The sequence below is a fragment of the Oncorhynchus nerka genome, linkage group LG15, assembly GCF_034236695.1.
Source record: "Oncorhynchus nerka isolate Pitt River linkage group LG15, Oner_Uvic_2.0, whole genome shotgun sequence".
NCBI classification, from domain to species: Eukaryota; Metazoa; Chordata; class Actinopteri; order Salmoniformes; family Salmonidae; genus Oncorhynchus; species Oncorhynchus nerka.
In genome coordinates, this window is record NC_088410.1 from 32,698,420 (window position 1) to 32,716,167 (window position 17,748).

At 44.8% G+C, this 17,748-nt stretch overlaps 1 protein-coding gene across 3 annotated transcripts; it reads left to right on the top strand.

Moving 5' to 3' along the window:
* The first annotated feature begins 142 nt into the window (after positions 1-142).
* On the top strand, positions 143-17,383 carry LOC115142434 (mitochondrial glycine transporter B-like). 3 transcript variants are annotated; one of them, XM_065001510.1, is made up of 8 exons: positions 143-971; positions 2,389-2,480; positions 5,135-5,259; positions 9,306-9,390; positions 11,559-11,741; positions 12,901-13,069; positions 13,528-13,691; positions 13,924-17,383. In XM_065001510.1, the coding sequence occupies exons 2-8, from the start codon at positions 2,427-2,429 to the stop codon at positions 14,044-14,046; spliced, it is 903 nt and encodes a 300-aa protein (XP_064857582.1). In that variant the 5' UTR covers positions 143-971; positions 2,389-2,426; the 3' UTR covers positions 14,047-17,383. The 3 variants fall into 3 exon arrangements, with proteins under 3 accessions (XP_064857582.1, XP_064857583.1, XP_029537748.1); XM_065001511.1 differs by lacking the exon at positions 2,389-2,480 and having other exon boundaries at positions 148-971; XM_029681888.2 differs by lacking the exon at positions 143-971 and having other exon boundaries at positions 983-2,480.
* The last annotated feature ends 365 nt before the right edge of the window (positions 17,384-17,748 follow it).

Below are 17,748 nucleotides of genomic sequence, written 5' to 3' on the forward strand. Positions count from 1 at the left end.
GAAACCATTTTCTCACACTAACAGGAGTTTTAAACAAAGGAGCGATACCACAAATTAGCTGCAGTATTTACACATGCAGTCCTCAAGTACACCACCAGAGGGTTCCGAGTATAACTAGAAATATTGTCTATGCACCCCTCCCAGTATATTTTGCAGTGGAAAGCGAGATGAAACCGGTTGGCCCCGACTGGTACAGGGTAGAGAGGAGGTGCTTGGGGCGACGTGGGGGGAAATTGCTGATCTCTCACTACTCAGGTTTGACAGTTAAAAAAAAAAAAAAAAAAAAAAGTGGATGGCAGCAACTGCATAGCTGTCTACGTTTTAAATCTAGTGAATTATATTTTACTGGCTAGTAGATGAATACACGTCGGTTGCTGTGAGCAGTCAAACGTTTTAGTACAAAGCCAGCAAACTACTTTTGCAAAGTCAGTACAAGCTAACGTTGGCTAGCTTGCGTCATTTTGGTGAGACAGTTTGCTAGCTACCTAATGAGTAAAATTAGTATTTTAGCTAAACACAATTCTAGTATTACTCAAAGGTCCGCGCTTACTAAGTCGCTAGTTTTTGGTTCAGCTAACAGTTCGCTAGTTGTTGTAGTGACCGACTTAACGGCAAAATGTCTTTGAAATTAATAATCGATCCCTAGCGAACTTCAAAGCCAGGTAAGGTATGTTTGCGTGCCGTGTCCATGTCATTTGACCACTTTTTCAATAGCTAAAGAGGTAGCTAACTAGTGTGCTCCGTTTGAACTAATATATTCAGTTTGACCTGATGTAGTCATTTTATAGTTCAGTAGCTGTAGCGAGTCTGCAAAACATTGCATCATTATGTTGAAGTACGTATGTAATTGGTATAGCTATTCACCCCCTCCACTAGTTGGGGCTGTAAACAAACAGTGACAAGAAGGGAAGGAGGCGCTCGAATCGCTCCTTCAGGATTCATCCACTGCATCAAAAATGGAGTTGGCACTGGTAAGTTAGTAACGTTAGCTACAAATGTATACATGAACACTGTAGTTCACAGGCATCTGGCATCTTCGTCTTTGTTACTATTACAAGGGAACTAACCTGACTGACAGAGTGATACTCAGTCTCAGAAGATTCAGTTTAAAACTGCAGAAAACGCTCCACCATTTCCTGGTTGCTAAAAATCTAATAGTTCGCATAATTTAAGTTTATATGACGAAAGTGTTGGGTATCTTTTTTTTTACCATATAAACCGCTGTGAAATATATTTTCCATAACCAAAAATATATCTTCAAATGTTTGTAGTTGGTGTGCAAAAGTAAGACGCAAAAAACGAAATTAAGAACAGGAAGCATATAAATATGCACATAGAGCAGATCTAATTAGTCTTTCAATGAGAATGACAGATCTATAACTCAATTTCTGTGAATTTGGTGTTCACGCAAAAGTTACATATTGCAGCTTTAAAATGTATGTCAAATAAAAACCAATGACTGCAGAGTTAAACAAACCATACAACTCTCTGCACAAGGACTACTTCTACCAAATTCCACAAATGTTACTAAAACACATTTACTTGAACATTGCAGGTGCAATGTTTGGTAATAGAATGATGGCACAAACAGTTAGCTAAATTAGTTTTCTGCGAATATTTGGTTTGAATACCTGCGGTCATGGGCAGGATTTGACTATAATCTTCCGAAGTGCATGGAGGTGAGGCCCAACACCCTTTAATGTTCTATAGGCAGCCCTTTATTGGTCATAGTTGTCTGTTGCCATGGCATTCTTCAGAAAAATATGACTTTTTTTGTAATGATGAGAATGTGTTGTGAGCCTGTGACGTCAGGGTAAAGGAGGCTGCCATAGACGGAGAAAGTTGTATTTTCTGTGCAAACATTGTACTATTCTACTACACTAATTTTACATTGGTTATGTCATCCTGGCCTGGGGAAGACCGTATAGTGCACACAGGCTGAAAGTCGCACATTCATTTGCATAAACAGACTCCCACCACCATCCAATTCTCAGTGACCCATATTTAGTGTCACACACACAGAGACAGACTCTCTCTCACACACAGTTTAAATCACAGACACTCTCTCACACACAGTCTAAATCACACACAGAGACACAGCCACTGCATGACTCATACATCATTTCATAGAGACAAAATTTGTCAGAAAGCGATTTAGATGGGAGGGGAGAGAGCAGCGCAATTCTGTTGTGTATATGTGTGTGTGTGTGCGAATCAACGAGCAATTGAGAGAGAAACCAATTTAGAAGCCTGTGGGTGGGGGCGAGAAGAGGGATAGCAGCAGCAAACCATTGTATGTTAGATCGAGAAGCAAACCATTGTGTTTTAGATCGAGAGAGAGAGAAGTGAGAGATGGAGATGTCTTATTTTGTAATATGCTGTTCGTAGCAGCAGCACAGAGAGGGAGAGAGGTGAACGAGGGAGACATGCAACAGAAACAGGATTCTCAAGGAGGCAAACCCTCAAGCATCCTGGGAAAGGTAGGGAGGATAGCCAGTGTCGTGTGTGTGTGTTACTGTCAAGGTGGATGCGTTTTCATGCTATGCTGTTGTGCAGTTGCGTCTACATGCTTTTAAAAGTAATTGTTAATCACCATGATTACAGTATTTGAGATCCGGCATCATCCGCCTGTCAGCATCGATATGTCTTTGTGTCATTTGTGAGAGTATGTGTGTGTGTGTGTGTGTATATATGTTTGTGTGTCCATGTGTTTCAGATTGAGTGTTTAAAATTCACATGTACAGGGTTGCAGGTGTAGTTGGATGGTACAGTGAACATCTGCTGCAGGACTACGTGAAATAAAACAATAGAAATAGCACTATAAACATAACTGGAGCAGTGATGAATAAATACATGTCCATTGAGGCAGAATAAAGACTGTTGGGGGGGTGGAGGATGAACATAGGGAGAGTAGCAGGCTGACTAAGACTGTTGAGGGGGTGGAGGATGAACATAGGTGGAGCAGCAGGCTGACTAAGACTGTTGAGGGGGTGGAGGATGAACATAGGGAGAGTAGCAGGCTGACTAAAGACTGTTGAGGGGGTGGAGGATGAACATAGGTGGAGCATCAGGCTGACTAAGACTGTTGAGGGGGTGGAGGATGAACAGGGGGAGAGTAGCAGGCTGACTAAGACTGTTGAGGGGGTGGAGGATGAACATAGGTGGAGCAGCAGGCTGACTAAGACTGTTGGGGGTGGAGGATGAACATAGGGAGAGTAGCAGGCTGACTAAAGACTGTTGAGGGGGTGGAGGATGAACATAGGTGGAGCATCAGGCTGACTAAGACTGTTGAGGGGGTGGAGGATGAACATAGGGAGAGTAGCAGGCTGACTAAAGACTGTTGAGGGGGTGGAGGATGAACATAGGTGGAGCAGCAGGCTGACTAAGACTGTTGAGGGGGTGGAGGATGAACAGGGGGAGAGTAGCAGGCTGACTAAAGACTGTTGAGGGGGTGGAGGATGAACATAGGGAGAGTAGCAGGCAGAATAAAGACTGTTGGGGGGTGGAGGATGAACATAGGGAGAGTAGCAGACTGACTAAAGACTGTTGAGGGGGTGGAGGATGAACATAGGTGGAGCATCAGGCTGACTAAGACTGTTGAGGGGGTGGAGGATGAACATAGGGAGAGTAGCAGGCTGACTAAAGACTGTTGAGGGGGTGGAGGATGAACAGGGGGAGAGTAGCAGGCTGACTAAAGACTGTTGAGGGGGTGGAGGATGAACATAGGTGGAGCATCAGGTGGCTGAGGTCAATGATGATCTTCTTGGCCTTCCTGCAACACCTGGTGTTGTAGATGTCCTGGAGGGCAGACTGTGTGCACCCAGTGGTGCGTTTGGCTGCACGTATCACCCTCTGAGGTGCCTTACGGTCAGAGGCAGTGGAGTTGCCCGTACCAGGCTGTGATGCAGCCAGTATGCTCTCGATGGTGCTCCTGTAGAACACTGAGGGCCCTCTTAGAGAGGCCCAATTTCTTCAGCCTCCTGAAGTTGTTCTGCCGCCTTCACCACGGTGTCCGTGTGATTTGACGATTTTAGCTTTTCTAAGACTTCTACACAGAGGAATTTGAAGTTCTTGACCGTCTCCACGCGGTCCTGTTGATGAGGATGGGGGCTGTCCGACCTGGTTCCTACAGAAGTCCACAATCAGCTCCTTTGTTTTGCTGACGTTGAGGGAGAGGTTGTTTACCAGGCACCATGCCGTCAGAGTGCCTACCTCCTCCCTGTAGTTGTTGGTAACCAGGCCTACTACTGTTGTGTTGTCAGCAAACTTGAGGATGGAGTTGGAACTGTGTGAGGCCATACAGAGAATACAGGAGGGGCCTGAGGACGCACCCTTGTGGGGCCCCAGTGTTGAGAATCAGTGTCGAGCACGTAATGTTGCCTACTTTCACCACCTGGGGGCGGCCCGTCAGGAAGTCCAGGACCCAGTTGCATAGGCAGGAGTTCAGACCCAGGGCCGTGAGCTTTGTAATGAGTTTATAGGGCACTATGATATTGAAGGCTGAGCTGTAGTCGATGAACATCATCCTCACATATACATTCCATTTGTCCAGATGAGTAAGGGGAGTGTGCAGTGAAATGGTTTATGTATGTATGTATGTATGTATGTATGTATGTATGTATGTATGTATGTATGTACATGCGCTTGTGTGTTGGTATTTATCAGTGTGTGTCCCATTTATCCCTGCGTCTCGATCTATATTTAGTGTTTGTCTGTGTACATCTCCCCCTTCCATGTATGTCCATCAGACGTGTGAATAATGAGAATGCTCAGTCTCCATGTGATTCGCCATGACAGCTCCTCTGTTAGTGTGTTGACTGTCTGCACGCATCTCCATCACCACTGGTTGTGTGTCGACTGTCTGCATGCATCTCCATCACCACTGGTTGTGTTGTTATATCTGTGTGTACTTGTGCATATATCATGAACATGTTTCCGTACTGTGCGTAGCCTTTTAGGGCATTGTTTGTGTTTTCACAAACGGATTGTGCGGTGTAAGCTGTATTGCCTTCCTACATGCCCGTGTACGTAGCATCAGTCACACATAAAACGACATGTGGACGTGTGCTTATCCCTCGTCCTCTTTTTTTCTCACCCTCTTCTCTCCTCCCATCTCGCTCCATGCCCCCCGCAGGCGCATCCAGCTCTCAAGGCCTTCATGTGTGGCTCCCTCAGCGGTACCTGCTCCACGCTGCTCTTCCAGCCTCTGGACCTGGTCAAGACGCGCCTGCAGACCCTGCAGAACACCATGAAGCCTGGGTATGTAGTGGAGCTCGGCAATACAGACAACAATCCATATCCCCATAAATGGACACATTTGTTGCGATTCAATTAGGCTAAATTATTTTGGGGGGAGGTGCACAGTTACTCTCCGTTTGCACTCTATTTACACTGTGTCAAAGAAATGGCCATAATATATTATCCTAAGTTATTTGGTTACCAGGTGATCCAGCGTTTAAAAGATGATGTAACACTGCGACAGGAAGAGACCTGTATTTTAAACCGTCTACAAAGCACCTGCAGCGCAGCTTCAGCTTCAATGTTGTACAGTGTCAATGACATGTAGGGCTTCGCCGTCCTACTGGATCACATTTCAGTTGTTGCCAAATACTGCCCTGAACCCGTTTCAGCTCCGATGCTATTTTGCCATGACATTGTATTTCTTGTCCAGATTGTGAACCATCTTCTTTTGTGATGTGGTACGTTATGTCATCTGTAATTTCATTCCATCGGTTAGTGTGTGTTGCATTGTGTATGCAAACGATTCCTTATTGGGTTGTTGATGTATATGTTCCAAAGGTCTGCATCAGTGGCTTGTAGGCTATGTGTGGTAGCCAGAAATGCTAAACACGTTTATGTTAGTTAACAGTCAATTACCGTTAGTCAGGCAGTTATTTGCATCACAGTCACCCGCTGTCAACTTTTCATGACAGCCCTAGTCATGACACTTGTTGACCTCTGCCTAATTCTTCTTCGCCATGGGTTCGTCATGCTGTATTACCTGCCTGTGTTTCAAAAGGTGGAAACAGTTGTTGGTGTTACAGTGGTTGTTATAGTTGTGCGACATTTCAAGCACATCGCCTCACTCTGCTCAATGTCACTGGGTTGAAAACCAGAATAGGCCCAAACAACCAACACAGTGTCCTTATTTGGTAGCAATTGTTCTTGGATTTCTGGGACAGCAGTTTGTTTGTCTCTGTTCATTTGACTCCGCTAATGAACAAGGCCACTCGCAACATCACTTGGGAGAACTGCCAACAGCAGGTGTTGGAAGCTTGGGATAGAACACGGCTCTGATTGGCTCAAATAAAACGGCATAGATGAAAGTGTTGTGCTCCGGCAGCGTGATGCTTTCATATATGCATTCGCAAAATTTCTTCGGTATGATATGGAATGTCAGTGTCGGTAATTTTTGGTTTCTCGTCCCAGCTCTAGTCTGTAGGACACACATACACAGAAAGAGCCGGAGACACACAGGCACACACACTCGCGCATGTATACTTGCATAAACACCGATACAAACACGCTGAGAGATGCACATACTGCAGGGTAGAATCCCTCTTCAGTAGCTTTCAGACAATTTGAATCCCCTCATTTGACCCATATATGCTAATTAGACACACTTCCATGCTAACAACTCCTCACTAGAATTGACCCCTGAAGACATGTTGTGAACATATCTACAGGTGAATCTGTCTTTTTAGACTTTCGCTTATTTTCAAGTATCCAGTCTCTAAGCTTAATGGGTGTGTGTCGGAAAAGCTGACCACGACTCCATTTTGTTGATCCCTGCCTACAGACAGAAACTAAAACAAGAAGCTCCCGCGCTGAGGTCTGTTCAACGCTGGTCCGACCAATCTGATTCCACACTTCAAGACTGCTTCCATCACGTGGACTGGGATATGTTTCGTATTGCGTCAGACAACAACATTGACGAATACGCTGATTCGGTGTGCGAGTTCATTAGAACGTGCGTTGAAGATGTCGTTCCCATAGCAACGATTAAAACATTCCCAAACCAGAAACCGTGGATTGATGGCAGCATTCGCGTGAAACTGAAAGCGCGAACCACTGCTTTTAATCAGGGCAAGGTGACTGGAAACATGACCGAATACAAACAGTGTAACTATTCCCTCCGCAAGGCAATCAAACAAGCTAAGCGTCAGTATAGAGACAAAGTAGAATCTCAATTCAACGGCTCAGACACAAGAGGTATGTGGCAGGGTCTACAGTCAATCACGGATTACAAAAAGAAAACCAGCACCGTCACGGACCAGGATGTCTTGCTCCCAGGCAGACTAAATCACTTTTTTGCCCGCTTTGAGGACAATACAGTGCCACTGACACGGCCCGGCCCGCAACCAAAACATGCGGACTCTCCTTCACTGCAGCCAACGTGAGGAAAACATTTCAACGTGTCAAACCTCGCAAGGCTGCAGGCCCAGACGGCATCCCCAGCCGCGCCCTCAGAGCATGCGCAGACCAGCTGGCTGGTGTGTTTACGGACATGTTCAATCAATCCCTATCCCAGTCTGTTGTTCCCACATGCTTCAAGAGGGCCACCATTGTTCCTGTTCCCAAGAAAGCTAAGGTAACTGAGCTAAACGACTACCGCCCCGTAGCACTCACTTCCGTCATCATGAAGTGCTTTGAGAGACTAGTCAAGGACCATATCACCTCCACCCTACCTGACACCCTAGACCCACTCCAATTTGCTTACCACCCAAATAGGTCCACAGACGATGCAATCTCAACCACACTGCCCTAACCCATCTGGACAAGAGGAATACCTATGTGAGAATGCTTTTCATCGACTACAGCTCGGCATTTAACACCATAGTGCCCTCCAAGCTCGTCATCAAGCTCGAGAACCTGGGTCTCGACCCCGCCCTGTGCAACTGGGTACTGGACTTCCTGACGGGCCGCCCCCAGGTGGTGAGGTTAGGCAACAACATCTCCACCCCGCTGATCCTCAACACTGGGGCCCCACAAGGGTGCGCTCTGAGCCCTCTCCTGTACTCCCTGTTCACCCACGACTGCGTGGCCACGCACGCCTCCAACTCAATCATCAAGTTTGCGGACGACACAACAGTGGTAGGCTTGATTACCAACAACGACGAGACGGCCTACAGGGAGAAGGTGAGGGCCCTCGGAGTGTGATGTCAGGAAAATAACCTCACACTCAACGTCAACAAAACTAAGGAGATGATTGTGGACTTCAGGAAACAGCAGAGGGAACACCCCCCTATCCACATCGATGGAACAGTAGTGGAGAGGGTAGTACGTTTTAAGTTCCTTGGCGTACACATCACAGACAAACTGAATTGGTCCACCCACACAGACAGCATCGTGAAGAAGGCGCAGCAGCGCCTCTTCAACCTCAGGAGGCTGAAGAAATTTGGCTTGTCACGAAAAGCACTCACAAACTTCTACAGATGCACAATCGAGAGCATCCTGTCGGGCTGTATCACCGCCTGGTACGGCAACTGCTCTGCCCACAACCGTAAGGCTCTCCAGAGGGTAGTGAGGTCTGCACAACGCATCACCGGGGGCAAAACTACCTGCCCTCCAGGACACCTACACCACCCGATGTCACAGGAAGGCCATAAAGATCATTAAGGACAGCAACCACCCGAGCCACTGCCTGTTCACCCCGCTATCATCCAGAAGGCGAGGTCAGTACAGGTGCATCAAAGCTGGGACCGAGAGACTGAAAAACAGCTTCTATCTCAAGGCCATCAGACTGTTAAACAGCCACCACTAACATTGAGTGGCTGCTGCCAACACACTGACTCAACTCCAGCCACTTTAATAATGGGAATTGATGGGAAATGATGTTAAATATATCACTAGCCACTTTAAACAATGCTACCTAATATAATGTTTACATACCCTACATTATTCATCTCATATGTATACGTATATACTGTACTCTATATCATCTACTGCATCCGTATGTAATACATGTATCACTAGCCACTTTAACTATGCCACTTTGTTTACATACTCATCTCATATGTATATACTGCACTCAATACCATCTACTGTATCTTGCCTATGCCGCTCTGTACCATCACTCATTCATGTACATATTCTTTATCCCCTTACACTTGTGTCTATAAGGTAGTAGTTTTGGAATTGTTAGCTAGATTACTTGTTGGTTATTACTGCATTGTCGGAACTAGAAGCACAAGCATTTCGCTACACTCGCACTAACATCTGCTAACCATGTGTATGTGACAAATAAAATTGGATTTGATTTAATGGGTGTGTGTGTTTAACCATGTATTTATCTCCTGTCTCAGAGCTCCTAAGGTGGGAATGATGACAGTGCTTATCCAGGTCATTCGGACAGAGAGCTTCCTGGGCCTGTGGAAGGGAGTGTCACCGGTGAGAGTCTTAATCGAAGCGGTCTGGCTTCCCTGTTCATCTTGTGGTTTACTTTCCCTGTTTTAACACAGTCTGTGTACGAAGTCTGACTTACTGTATCACTTTGGTTAGTGAATCTTTTTCTAAGAACCAGACTTTCTTAGTAGATCACGTCGCTCTCCAAAAACGACAGGACTTTTTTTTACAACTGTTTTCTTTTGTGTTAACAATAGCAGAGATGCATGAAGATGGCGGCCCCGTGTACAGTTGATGTCAGAAGTTTACATACACTTAGGTTGTAGTCATTAAAACTATTTTTTTCAACCACTCCACAAATGTCTTGTTAACAAACTATAGTTTTGGCAAGTTGGTTAGGACAGATGTAATTTTCCAACAATTGTTTACAGACAGATTATTTCACTTATAATTCACTGTATCACAATTCCGGTGGGTCAGAGGTTTACATACACTAAGTTGACTGTGCCATTAAGCAGCTTGGAAAATTCCAGAAAATTATGTAATGGCTTTAGAAGCTTCTAATAGGCTAATTGACATAATTTGAATCAATTGGAGGTGTATATGTGGATGTATTTCAAGGCCTACCTTCAAACTCAGTGCCTCTTTGCTTAACATCATGGGAAAATCAAAAGAAATCAGCCAAGACCTCCGAAAACAAATTGTCGACCTCCACTAGTCTGGTTCGTCCTTGGGAGCAATTTCCAAATGCCTGAAGGTACCATGTTCATCTGTACAAACAATAGTACGCAAGTATAAACACCATGGGACCACGCAGCCGTCATACCGCTCAGGAAGGAGACGCGTTCTAGAGATGAACATACTTTGGTGCGAAAAGGGCTAATCAAACCCAGAACAACAGCAAAGGACCTTGTGAAGATGCTGGAGGAAACAGGTACAAAAGCCAGACTACGGTTTGCAACTGCACATAGGGACAAAGATCGTACTTTTTGGAGAAATGTCCTCTGGTCTGATGAAACAAAAATAGAACTGTTTGGCCATAATGACCATTGTTATGTTTGGAGGGAAAAGGGGGAGGCTTGCAAGCCGAAGAACACCATCAAAACCGTGAAGCACGGTGACAGCATCATGTTGTGGGGGTGCTTTGCTGCAGGAGGGACTGGTGCACTTCACAAAATAGATGGCATCATGAGGGAGGAAAATGATGTGGATATATTGAAGCAACATCTCAAGACATCAGTCAGGAAGTTAAAGCTTGGTCGCAAATGGGTCTTCCAAATGGACAATGACCCCAAGCATACTTCCAAAGTTGTGGCAAAATGGCTTAAGGACAACAAAGTCAAGGTATTGGAATGGCCATGACAAAGCCCTGACCTCAATCCTATAGACAATTTGTGGACAGAACTGAAAAAGCATGTGCGAGCATGGAGGCCTACAAACCTGACTCAGTTACACCAGCTCTGTCAGGAGGAATTGGCAAAAATTCACCCAAATTTTAGTGGGAAGCTTGTCGGAGGCTACCTGAAACCTTTGACAGAAGTTAAACAATTTCACGGAAATGCTACCAAATACTAATTGAGTGTATGTAAACTTCTGACCCACTGGGAATGTGATGAAAGAAATAAAAGCTTAAATAAATCATTCTCTCTCCTATTATTCTAACATTTCACATTCTTAAAATAAAGTGGTGATCCTAACTGACCTAAGACAGGGAATTCTTACTGCGATTAAATGTCAGGAATTGTGAGTTTTGGCTAAGTTTTGGCTAAAGTGTATGTAAACTTCCAACTTCAACTGTACTTATCACAAATGCCTCGTTTGCGCATTTCCCTGAATTGTACATGGCTCTCCTTGACTCTTTTATCGTGTTCTCATTAGCACAATATACATGATAACAATTCTAGCTCCAAGACGGCAGCAATTCGAAAACCCCAAAAAGTTGATTGTGCTGATTTATTGTTGTTGAACCATGTTGTGCTCCGTCGTTTAAAAACTCAGTGGATGTCATGTCTGAGTTCCACCGTCTTTATCCACTTTGCCATAGTTTCTACCTTAAAGAAGAATTCAGCTACAATCTAAATCTTGAACTTTCTCTCTTGCCCTCCTCTCTCTCTCTCCCTCTCTCACCGCTCTCTCTGTCCTCGCACTCTCTCTCTCTGTCCTCGCACTCTCTCTCCCCTCTATCTCTGTCCTCATACTCTATCTCTCTCCAGTCTTTTGTGCGCTGTATCCCAGGCGTAGGGATCTACTTCTCTACCTTCTACTCACTGAAGCAGCACTACTTCCAGGAGGGCCGGGCCCCTAACGCTGGGGAGGCTGTGCTGCTGGGGGCCGGGGCCAGGGCCGTGGCTGGGGTCTGCATGCTGCCTGTCACCGTCATCAAGACACGCTTCGAGGTGAGAGCTTCTTCTCGGTGTTGTGAATGGGGATGGACTAAAATAAAAGATGGAGAGGGAAAGGAGCTGGGATTAAGGCATGGTTGAGTGGGCGAGAGGTTGTTACTGCTATATGAGGATGGAAAAAGACTTTGAGGCAATGGTGTAGGATGGAGAGAAGGAGGTTGAGGGAGAGGAGCAAGGATGAGGTGAGGGTTGCTACAGCCATGAATGTTTAGTATGGATTTGGAGGAAGATAAGCATGAATGGATGGAAGAAGGGGTGGAAGGATGTATGAATTAAGATGAGGAATGGTTCAGAATCAGAATGTGTGTGAGAGGAAAGGGAGAATGAAGTCAGGAAGTAAACAAAGGAGGAAGGGGAGGAGTTGGTGGTTCAGTAATAACATAGAACAAGCACTAGCAGATAGGCTGGGATATTTCTGGTGTCTGTGGGCTGGAGCTGGAAGGTAGAATTAGAGAGAAGATGATGGTAGAATTAGCAGCCTGCCACCGCAGAGAGAGAAGGAGAAGATGAAGGGAAAAGAGAGGCGAGAGAGCGTGGAGAGAGAGAAGGTTATCTGATGGGAGAGCTGATTGCCTTGGGAATTAAACGCTTCTATCTGCATTTGAATAAATTCTGTTGTGTTGGTTTTATAAGGACTGAGCATCTAGCTGTGCGTAGAGGATCTGTCACGACTACAAATGTTTAATGTAACTATTGTCACCTGCTAGTTTCTTCATCTGTATGACTACGTGTCATCTGTTTATTAATGGCGCTCCGTTGGCTTCCAGAGGTGGTGGATATCTATCTGGTTTAGTGTTTAAATGTTGCTAGTAGTTGTGTGTAATGTTGTGTATTGAGTTAAGTTTTCAATCAGTGGAGGCTGCTGAGGGGAGGACGGCTCATAATAATGGCCGGAATGGAGTGAATGGGAAGGTATCAAACAGATGAAAACCATGTGTTTGATACCATTCCATTGTCTCCATTCCGGTCATTACTATGAGCCGTCCTTCGCTGTATTCAGAGTTTGGGTCGATTCCATTTCAATTCAGTCAATTGAAATGGAACCGACCCCAACCCTCTTGGTAATCTGTAGGTATTCCAGAGTGGACGGTACAACTACGTGATCTACTGTGGTTGTAGTGTATAATGTGTTGTATTACTGTGCGTTGCGCAGAGCGGACGGTACAACTACGTGAGCGTCCTGGGAGCTCTGAAGAGCGTGTGTGAGACGGAGGGACCCAGGGCTCTGTTCTCCGGGCTGACGGCCACACTGCTCCGAGACGCCCCCTTCTCTGGCATCTACGTCATGTTCTATAGCCAGGCCAAGAGGTCCCTGCCACCGGGTAAGAGAAACACACTCTCTATGTGAGAGGAGGGGAAGAGGGCGAGTGAGAGAATACAAAATGTCACACCGACACACTGAATAGTCAAGTGTGTTACTTCAGCAGGATTTCTTTACATTGGCGTCTGTTAGTGTAAACAGCTTTTAAACGCCATGTGGGGTATTGCTTGCATGTGAATTCCAAGTCATCCAGAATAATGACATGTTTATTTTACCTTTTTTCAATAGGCAAGTCAGTTAAGAACAAATTCTTATTTACAATGACGGCCAAGGAACAGTGGGTTAACTGCCTTGTTCAGGAGCAGAACGACAGATTTTTTACCTTGTCAGCTCGGGGATTCGATGTTGCAACCTTTCGGGTTTCTAGTCCAACACTCTAACCACTAGGTTACCTGATGCTGTATTTTCTGTTAGTGCCCGTGTAGGTCTGACCATTCTCTGTGTGGTCTCTTCTCTTAGAGGTGAGCTCGTCGCCCTATGCCCCATTGGGGAACTTTGGCTGTGGGGTGATGGCCGGAGTCCTAGCCTCTGTGGTCACCCAGCCAGCTGACGTGGTCAAGACTCACATCCAGGTCAGCCCCGCCCACTGGACCACCAAGGACGCCATTCGCTACATCTATACGGTGAGGCCTGAATCCTAATGAAAATATACACTACATGATTCATTTCCTATGTGTAATGTACCATTCTTGGTCTTCCAATTTTTCCTATTCTGAGGGTATTTTAATACATGAGATATAGCTATGGAGCACTTCTTATTGATCGTAAATGTTCCTCCAAAAGCGACTGAACATCTCTTCTTGCGCACACTATTGTTTTTACCAACTGAACAGTGAACTCTTCTCTCTCCTTCAGGAGCATGGTCTGATGGGTTTCTTCCGTGGGGCTGTGCCACGCTCTCTGAGGAGGACTCTGATGGCAGCCATGGCCTGGACCGTCTATGAACAGCTGATGGCCCGCATGGGACTCAAGTCCTGAGGAGAGGAGACAGGGAGGAACTGATAAAGGAGGAATATGGGGACTTGTTTTTATACAAAGCAGCAGTATGAAGTCGAAGAAAGAGAGGATGAGAAGGAGTGAAGGAGGAGGGAGAGAGGAGGTGTAGGGACTGTTTATCACTGCAACTAGCTTGGGAAAGAAAGAGGTGGGTGTCTGTGGCATGGAAGAGTGTGTGTGTGTTTTACATGTTGATGTTTGAGAGTTATTGTGAATGTTTGATGTATGTCCTTACATTGTCAAACCTGACCTTAAATGACATCCCCTTTTGCTGAGAACTGAACTGATCCCTCTCTGACTGGGGAGAGCCTAGAGAACTATCTATTTCTATGGGGGAGACCATAGGGATGTATTTAATATATTTATATGGGGGAGACCCTTTCCGACTGTGGAGACCATAGAGAATGATCTATTTCTATGGGGGAGAACCTCAGACTGGGGAGACCGTAGATAAGTATCTATTTATATTGGGGAGACCCTCTCAGACTGGGGAGACCATAGAGAATGATCTAATTATATTTCTATGGGGGAGAACCTCAGACTGGGGAGACCATAGATAATTATCTATTTATATTGGGGAGACCCTCTCAGACTGGGGAGACCATAGAGAATTATCTAATTATATTTCTATGAGGGAGACTGCCTGGGGAGACTATAGAGAATGATCTAATTATATTTCTATGGGGGAGAACCTCAGACTGGGGAGACCATAGATAATTATCTAATTATATTTCTATGAGGGAGACTCTGCCTGGGGAGACCATAGAGAATGATCTAATTATATTTCTATGGGGGAGACCTTCAGACTATGACCACTGTGGTTTAGCTCTGGATACCACTCCAGTGACAGAGACTGTCGCCGACTGTCACCCACTACCACTGTCTATGACTATGAATGACTGGGACTAACATCTAGGTGTCTCTAACACTCCCAAGACGAAACAGCAGCTTTGATTGAATTAGCTCAGCAAGAGGTTATCCGCTGGCTAAAAGTGTAGTGGACTGGACAAAGCTACCCAGTGCCATAACCACGCAACATATTTACAAATGACCGGCAGAATACATTATAACAACACAGTGATTATTGTGACCTGTCGACTGACTGAAGGAAATACTATATTTATTGACTGACTAAAATATTTCTTACTAGCTTGGACAATCAAGACAATATTGCTGTGCATTGTAGCAAAAGACTAGGCTGATATTTTCTATACTGCAACTGCACAATTAGCTACTAGCAACTTGGCATTGGCATACTTAGCCATATTAAAATAGTGTACAGCCGGTGTTCTCTATACCCAATTCAACTGGGATCTCATTTCTAGTGCATTCCATTCTGGTTGCAGTGTTGTAGACCGGATGTGCTTTATCTAACCAGTAATGATAGTCAATCCCAGAGTCATAGATGGATAATTGATTCTAGTCAATGCCATTGGAACCCAGACAATGCAACTCTGGCCCCCATTGTGCTGTAGCATTGTGAGACAATAGTCAACATCACGATCATGAACATGCAGCTTCAGCATCACTGTATTACATGGGCCGGATTCAGTAGTCACAAAAAGAAAGCAAACCGGGGGGACTAGCTTATCTTGTCCTATATGACATGTAAAATGTTTTTGTTTTTCAATGTAAAATATTTTGCTACGGTGTGCACCAATGTACACTACCGAGCTAAATATAGGAATCCATATCAGTGATGCCTCTTATTAGTTTTGTAAATTAATAGGCCCATGTATTCAGCATTTTGAGTAGTTCATTTTTGGAAGCCCATACACGTGTATATTTTTTAACCCACAGTGTCCAGTGTGCCATGTCATGAGTATTATTTTTTGAACACGTCAGTTTTAAAGAGATGTGTTATATTTAAAAGTATTGTTAGAGATTCAAAATATACACTAAGTGAGCGCTACTCAGTATTAGGAGGGTGTTCTTAATGTTTGGAATACTCAGTCTATAGAGCCTGAAGCTTTGAGGACCAGAGATGGCTGAGAGAAACTGATTTAAATCCAGTACCATCACTACAATCACTGTTTGCCAGCTGTTTTTGCGTTTTACACACACAAATGAAAAGGACAAAACAGCTTCAATATACACTGTGGCCAGTTTATTAGGTACATCCATCTAGTACCGGGTCGAACCCCCTTTGCTTCCAGAACAACCTGAATTCTTTGGGGCGTGGAAACGTTGCTCAATTGCTATCAAGGGACCTAACGTGCGCCAGGAAAACTTTATCCACACCATGACACCACCGCCACCAGCCTGGATGGGGCAATGGACTCCTGCTGTTTATGCCAAATCCTGACTCTGCCATCCGTATGAAGCAACAGGAACCTGGATTCGTCAGACCAGGCAATGTTTTTCCACTCCTCAGTTGTCCAGTGTTGGAGATCACGTGTCCACTGGAAGCGCTTGTTTATAACTTATAGGACCGGACCCCAGTGTGGTTGTCTGTTGCAATAGGCCATCCTAGACTAGGATAGATGAGTTGTGCATCTCGAAATGCCGTTCCCCCCCATTATTTGCCTGTTTGTGGCCCTCCTGTTAGCTTGCACAATTCTTGCCATTCTCCTTCGACCTCTCATTAACAAGCTGTTTTCACCCACAGGACGGCCGCTTACTGGATGTTTATTGTTTGTCGCACCATTCTCTGTAAACCCTAGACACTGTCGTGAGTGAAAAGCCCAGGAGGCCGACCGTTTCCGAGATACTGGAACCGGCGCGCCTGGCAGCAACGATCATACCACACTCAAAGTTGCGTAGGTTACTCATTTTTCTCATTCTAACGTTCAATCGACTGGTAACTAAATGCCTTGAAGCCTGTCTGCCTGATTTTTATAGCAAGCCATGGCCACGTGACTCACTGTCTGTAGGAGCGAACCATTTTTGTGAACGGACCTAATAAGCTGGCCGCTGAGTAGTTTGAGTCATTGAGAGGGGAAACACTGAGTTAACCCTAGCTCAATGCCAGTCAGTGACTGCACTTCAGAATTCAACGCATATTTATTCATTCATTCAAGCCCCTTAGCAGCGGCTGGTAAAAGGACTGGGGTGATTGACGTTTCTTGAGAATTGGTAGCTCTTGTCTGTGTGTTTGTGTTGTCGTGACACCAAGTTGTTTTGTGCCATAACATTCTTACCTTGGCGATTATCATCGCTATCACTATTGTCCTTGATATTGTGACTTTACACTGTATATTGTCTGTTATTATTGTCAATATTTTGTCTGTGTGTGTGAGTTTGCTCAGACCGATGCTGTGCCTGTTTTTTTTTTTAAGTGAATAAAATTCCCCCCATTTTTGTACAATGTACAAATGTACAGATTGATTTGATTCAATCTTTGCCTAGATTAACTTCAACATTGGTTCATCATGTTATCATCCTTTGTGAGTCTCTTTACCTTGAGCTGCTGTATTTTCAGGCTCAAACCTCAGTACCAGGGGTTACTACAACGCTGATCAAGGAGTTAACCAGATAACTTGCCTAAATAGTCTTAAGTTTAAATTATTTATTAAAACAAGCATGAGATGGGCATGATCTAATTGTTTAAACAAATGAACACACATCTAAGTTTAGCTTTTATAATGAAACAGAAGATCAATAGTTATTTCTGGTTGCTTAATAAAGTTAGCTGGCTAACTCATTGATCCTCATTTGTTGTATAGCCCGCTGGTCTCTCCAAAG

Excerpts from the sequence above, each read along its gene's own strand:
- LOC115142434 (XM_029681888.2), top strand. The coding sequence starts at position 2,376 with ATGCTGTTCGTAGCAGCAGCACAGAGAGGGAGAGAGGTGAACGAGGGA. Across the intron at positions 2,481-5,134 it reads CCTCAAGCATCCTGGGAAAG|GCGCATCCAGCTCTCAAGGC; the intron begins GTAGGGAGGATA and ends TGCCCCCCGCAG. Across the intron at positions 11,742-12,900 it reads TCATCAAGACACGCTTCGAG|AGCGGACGGTACAACTACGT; the intron begins GTGAGAGCTTCT and ends TGCGTTGCGCAG.